This window comes from Nicotiana tomentosiformis, chromosome 10 (assembly GCF_000390325.3).
Source record: "Nicotiana tomentosiformis chromosome 10, ASM39032v3, whole genome shotgun sequence".
Lineage (NCBI taxonomy): Eukaryota > Viridiplantae > Streptophyta > Magnoliopsida > Solanales > Solanaceae > Nicotiana > Nicotiana tomentosiformis.
Genome location: NC_090821.1, coordinates 11944861 through 11950270, shown reverse-complemented (window position 1 = coordinate 11950270; position 5410 = coordinate 11944861). Strand labels below are relative to the sequence as shown.

At 42.2% G+C, this 5410-nt stretch overlaps 1 protein-coding gene across 1 annotated transcript; it reads right to left on the bottom strand.

Annotated features, from left to right (window-relative positions):
- Positions 1-271: 271 nt before the first annotated feature.
- LOC104104100 (uncharacterized) lies at positions 272-1590 on the bottom strand. The gene is made up of 3 exons (XM_070186452.1): positions 1485-1590; positions 709-899; positions 272-604 (listed from the first exon to the last, which is right to left on the bottom strand). The coding sequence occupies exons 1-3, from the start codon at positions 1588-1590 to the stop codon at positions 272-274; spliced, it is 630 nt and encodes a 209-aa protein (XP_070042553.1).
- Between the last annotated feature and the right edge of the window lie 3820 nt (positions 1591-5410).

Here is a 5410-nt window from a genome sequence, read left to right as displayed (position 1 = left end):
CCTCAACCTCATCATCAATCTCCAAGTTGTCGAATAACATGAGTGCTTTCTCTAGAGAATCGTCTAGATGTACACTCATGTCAATAAGTTGCCCATTCACCTCCACAACAGATATCATAGAGAGCTCCTCATAATGGCGGGGAAGTTGGATCGCCTTGTAGACATTAAAAACTGCTTCCACGTTGTCCACCCTCGTAATCATTTTTCCCTCTCTCACTTTAATAATTGCATCACCTGAAGCCAAGAGAGGTCATCCCAATATGATTGGAACTTATTCATCATCCTCATAATCTAGGATAATGAAGTCCGCGGGGAAGATGAATTTTCCAATTTGCAGCAACACATCTTCAACCACTCCTTCAAGGTAGGCTATGGATCTATCAGCTAGTTGCAACATCAATGTGGTTGGTCTTGGAGCTCTCAGGCCTAATTGTTTGAACAAGGACAAGGGCATCAGATTTATGCTCGCCCCCAAATCACAAATAGCACGACCCACATCGATATTACCAATCCGCACAGGGATGGTGAAACTACCAGGATCCTTATGCTTTTGAGGAAGCTTGTTTTGGATTCTTGAAGTGAACTCCTCAGTAAGTGCGACTGTCTTGAATTCAGACAATCTCTTCTTATGAGCCACTATATCTTTATGTACTTAGAATACTTTGGAATTTCGCGAAGTACATCTACCAATGAAATATTTAATTGAACCTGGCTCAACATAGAGAGGAATTTGTTGAACATGCGGTCATCATTCTTCTTTTGCAATCTTTGGGGGAAAGGTGGTGGTGGCCTTGCAGCATTCACTGGCTCTGAACTTGCATCATCTTTCTTTGACTCATGTGTTGCCTTAGGAATCAACTCCCCCTCAGGTATAGGCTTGTCCTTTCTCTTCTTTGGCACTTCTTATAATTCCCTCCAATTTCTGAGTGTAACTGCATTAACTTGAGGGTTCTTCCCTGTATCACTGGGAAGAGCGCCTACAGGTCTAGTATTTTGATTTGACGCTAACTGCCTCATTTGTCTCTCGATATTTCTGAAATCGGTCCGGGAGTTATTGGTTATCAAGCAGCAACTTCTTCAACATGTCATTCGTGCTTTCATCTACTTGCTGGTGTGGCTTCTGAGGTTGATTAAAATTTCCTTGGGGCCTATAATAATTCTGAGTCGGCTGATTTCCACCCCATGAGAAGTTAGGATGATTCTTCCAATTTGGATTGTAAGTGTTCCCCTATTGTGAATGCTGGTTCATCGGACCTCTGCTCGGTTGCCCCACATAGTATATAGATTCAGGATTCGTGGGGTACATGTCACTCGTGTGACTGTCACCAGATAATTCACAGCAAGTAGAATCTATTGTGTTTGGTGCATTGTCATTCTATTCATCTTATTTGCCAATTTTGCTATATCTGCTCTCATGGCTGAGAAGTCATCAAGCTCAATTACACCGGCTGCTTTCTATTTAATTGCTCTTCGTGATTCCTCACCTCCTTTCCACTTATGGTCATTAGTAGTGAAGTTGTTTAGCAGGAGCTGGATTTCACTATACGGCCTCGCCATGCAACTACCCCCACAAACTGAATCAAGATTCATCTTTGATGTCTCGTCTAGCCCATCAACGAAAGTATAACCCAACACCTCATCAGTATGACAATGATGCGGTCAGTCTCTGAGTAGCTTCTTGTATCTTTCCCAAGCTTGACGAAGAGTCTCACCATCCCGTTGTTGAACCTAAGAATCTGGCTCCTCGACGACTTTGTCTTCTTAGTGGGGAAAAACTTGATTAATAATTTCCTTGCTAGATCATCCCAAGTGTGGATTGAGTTAGCAGGCTCTTTTTGCAACCATTTCTTAGCTTCCCCCAGCAGTGAAAAGGAAAATAATGTCAGCCTGACATAGTCCTTAGAAACGTTCCAATAATTGTAAGTGTCTGTAATTTCCAGGAAGTTCTTAATGTGCCTCTACGCATCTTCATGAGATAGACCCACATATTGCCCTGTGGACTGAATCAGTTGTACCATGTACTGTTTGAGTTCAAAGTGACCCGTGATATCGGGCTTCACAATAGCCTGAGTCATATTAGAAAGATTGGGCCTTGCGGCTTCTATCACCGGATTCTCTTCATTACCTTCCATCTCTATTGGTTGTGGTTAAACTACGATGTCCAACTCTCTTTATATTCTAGTTCTAGTTTCGACTTCCCTCCTCACTCTGTGAAGTATTCGTTCAATTTCAAGATCAAGGGGAAGGATATTGTTTGCGCTTCTACTCCTCCGCATTCAAGAGAAGAGCTTGCGTTAACACAAACAAGGTAAACTGAAAATTAAAACTTGAACAGATAACTAATAAAAGCTTAACTCAGACAAGTAGCTAATTTCTAAGTCCCCGGCAACGGCGCCAAAAACTTGTTGCGACCAAACACACTCACGCAGGTATACGTGGTCATCACGTAATAGAGTAGTAAGTAGAGTATCATTCCCACAAAGACTTATGATTAACTTTTGACTGATTCAAACTCAAATAACTTATCGATTCAAGAGATTTCTCACAAAAATGTGTAAGTGACTAATTTACTACCTAAGAGAATATCAAGTAATGAAATAACTTGAAATGAACCACAACACTTAAGTAATTTCGAATAACAATTAGTGGGAGAGAGTATTCTAGGGTCATAGGCTAGCTAACAATCTTGCTGCGTTCTTGGGTGAAAATGACTAATTTATTTATCTGGGTTGTTGATTGACATAGTTGATATTGCTCATAAGAATCTGTTGAGTTCTTACTCGCCTATTCAAGCTAACTTAATGCCTATATGTCTATGGAATAAAGATTAACAAGAATGCATTTACACTTCCTGTATTTCAACCAAGCAAGGCAATTAGGTATATTTCTATCCTAAGTGCGAGTCTGTTCCCCGATGCCCGGGTTCAAGAACTTGCTCTATTTAATTCTATATGCAATCTAGAATTCCTATTTTCGAGTTCAACTCTAGATTCATAGATAGTATTTCACTGTTAGCTACTCAGCAAAATAATTAAAAACAGAATTAAATAAACAACCCAATATGATAAAATCAAACTCGTCAATTTTAACTTCAAACGTCAACATTCATGTAGCACCCATGACCCCAGAACAATAGGGTTCTTAGCCACTCATGTTTCATACAATCATCAAAAATAATGTTTTCAAACATAAAATCAATGAATACTAGAAGAAGAATGAAAATATTGATCAAATTCGTGATCCCGAGTATTTCATACTTTTGTTTCTCTCTCAAAGTCACGCCCTCTCCCTCAAAAATAGGTTTAGGTTGGCTTTTATATGAGTTGGGGGCGTCTTGGGGTCAAAATAATTGAGGCATAGTCGAAATAGGACATGTTCCCATTTTGAGCATCCAGGGCAGCGTGGGGCGTTGGCCCTGGCGCTCAACTTTCTGTTTTGTGAGCCACAGGCAGCGCCCCACGCTGCCTGTGGCCCTCAAATGTGCACTTTTGCCTTTTCTTCCCATCTTTGCTCCAATTCGCGCACTTTTATCCCAAATCGCATCTGAATGATTCCTACATATTGAAATATCACAAATTAGCACAAATCATCATATTATACATCCAAAATCTATGAGACATGAGCATAATGCGAGGTAGTATACATCATAATATGCATATATTAAGCCGAATATCATTCATCTCTGTCACTCTAAGAGTGGAGTACCGCAGGCTGTTTGAGTGTCTTCAATAGGGTAGTATAACCGTCACCCAGTAAGAGACTCGATTCGTGGACTTACTTACACTATCAGACTGCATATGGCCAAGGAGACCGGGAGTGATATTTCCTTCCAGACGGCTGTAGATATTGCGAGACGGATCGAGCTGGTTCGTGCACAGGAGAGAGGGCCGGTGTCTGATAAGAGGCCTCTTCATTTTGGTGGGTTCAGTGGTGCCTCGTCTGGAGGCAGGGGTTCTTTTGGTAGAGGCCATCCTCCTAGGCCGTTTAAGTCAAATTTCAGGTAGCCCACAGTGCTTCGGGGGGACGTGGTTCTTAAGGGTCTCGTCCTAAGAAGCCAACATTCAGTGCATATTCAGCTCCTATCAGTGCACCACCGCTACAGAGTTACTACAGCAGCTATTCGGACCGTCAGGGTCAGTCTTCATTTTAGCATTCTTAGCAGTCGAGGGGTTGCTTTGAGTGTGAGGGCATAGGTCACATTAGGAAGTATTGCCCTAGATTGTCGAGTAGCAGATCTCAGTAGGGTTCTCGTGCCATTATACCAACACTGGTTGCCCCGCCGCTCGCGCAACCAACTAGAGGTAGGGGTCAGGTAGCCAGAGGTAGGAGTCAGGTAGCCAGAGGTAGAGGTCGGGCCATTAGAGGTGGATGCCAGCCATCTAGAGGCCATCCCAGAGACATAGTTCAGAGTGGTGGGGCCTAGCCCCAATGTTATGATTTCCTAGCTAGGCCTGAGGCCGAGTCATATGACTCTGTTATCACATATATTGTTCCATTTTGCCATAGAGATGCTTCAGTTCTATTTGATCTGGGCTCTACTTATTCCTACGTGTCATCCTATTTTGCTTCATATTTGATTGTACCTCGTGATTCTTTGAGTGCTTATGTGTATGTGTCCACACCTGTGGGAGATTCTATTGTTGTAGATCATATTTATCGCTCATGTATGGTTTCCATTGGGAGTCTTAAGACTAATGTAGATCTCCTACTTATTGATATGGTGGACTTTGCTGTTATCTTAGGTATGGATTGGTTGTCACCTTACCATGCTATATTGGACTGTCACGCCAAGACGATGACCTTAGCTATGCCGAGGTTATCTCGATTAGAGTAGAGGGGGACTCCTAGCCATTCTACTAGAAATATTATTTCTTTTGTGAAGGCTCGACATATGGTCGAGAAGGGTTGTCTAGCATATTTGGACTACGTTCATGATTCTAGTGAGGAGATTCCTTCTATGGATTCAATACCAATTGCGCGTGAGTTTCCATAGGTATTTTCTGCAGATCTGCCGGGGATGCCACCCGACAGGGATATTGACTTATGTATTGATTTGGCTCCGGGCATTCAGCCCATTTTTATTCCGCCATACCATATGGCGCGACATGATTTGAAGGAACTGAAGGAGAAATTGTAGTATTTTCTTGATAAGGGGTTCATTAGACCTAGTGTCTCGCCTTGGGGTGCGCCTGTGTTGTTTGTAAAGAAGAAGGATGGTTCGATGAGGATGTGTATAGATTATCGACAGTTGAACAAAGTGACCATCAACAACAAGTATTCGTTGCCGAGGATTGATGACTTCTTTGATCAACTAAAAGGTGCCAAGGTATTTTCGAAGATTGATTTGACCATTAGTTGAAGATTAGGGCATCTGATGTCCCTAAGACAGCTTTGCAGACTCGGTATGGGC

Coding starts and splice junctions, on each gene's coding strand:
- LOC104104100 (XM_070186452.1), bottom strand. CDS start 1,590: ATGAATCTTGATTCAGTTTGTGGGGGTAGTTGCATGGCGAGGCCGTAT. Junction 900..1,484: donor TGACCATAAGTGGAAAGGAG/GTGAGGAATCAC, acceptor AATTATAAGAAG/TGCCAAAGAAGAGAAAGGAC. Junction 605..708: donor TCCTCTCTATGTTGAGCCAG/GTTCAATTAAAT, acceptor TCTGAATTCAAG/ACAGTCGCACTTACTGAGGA.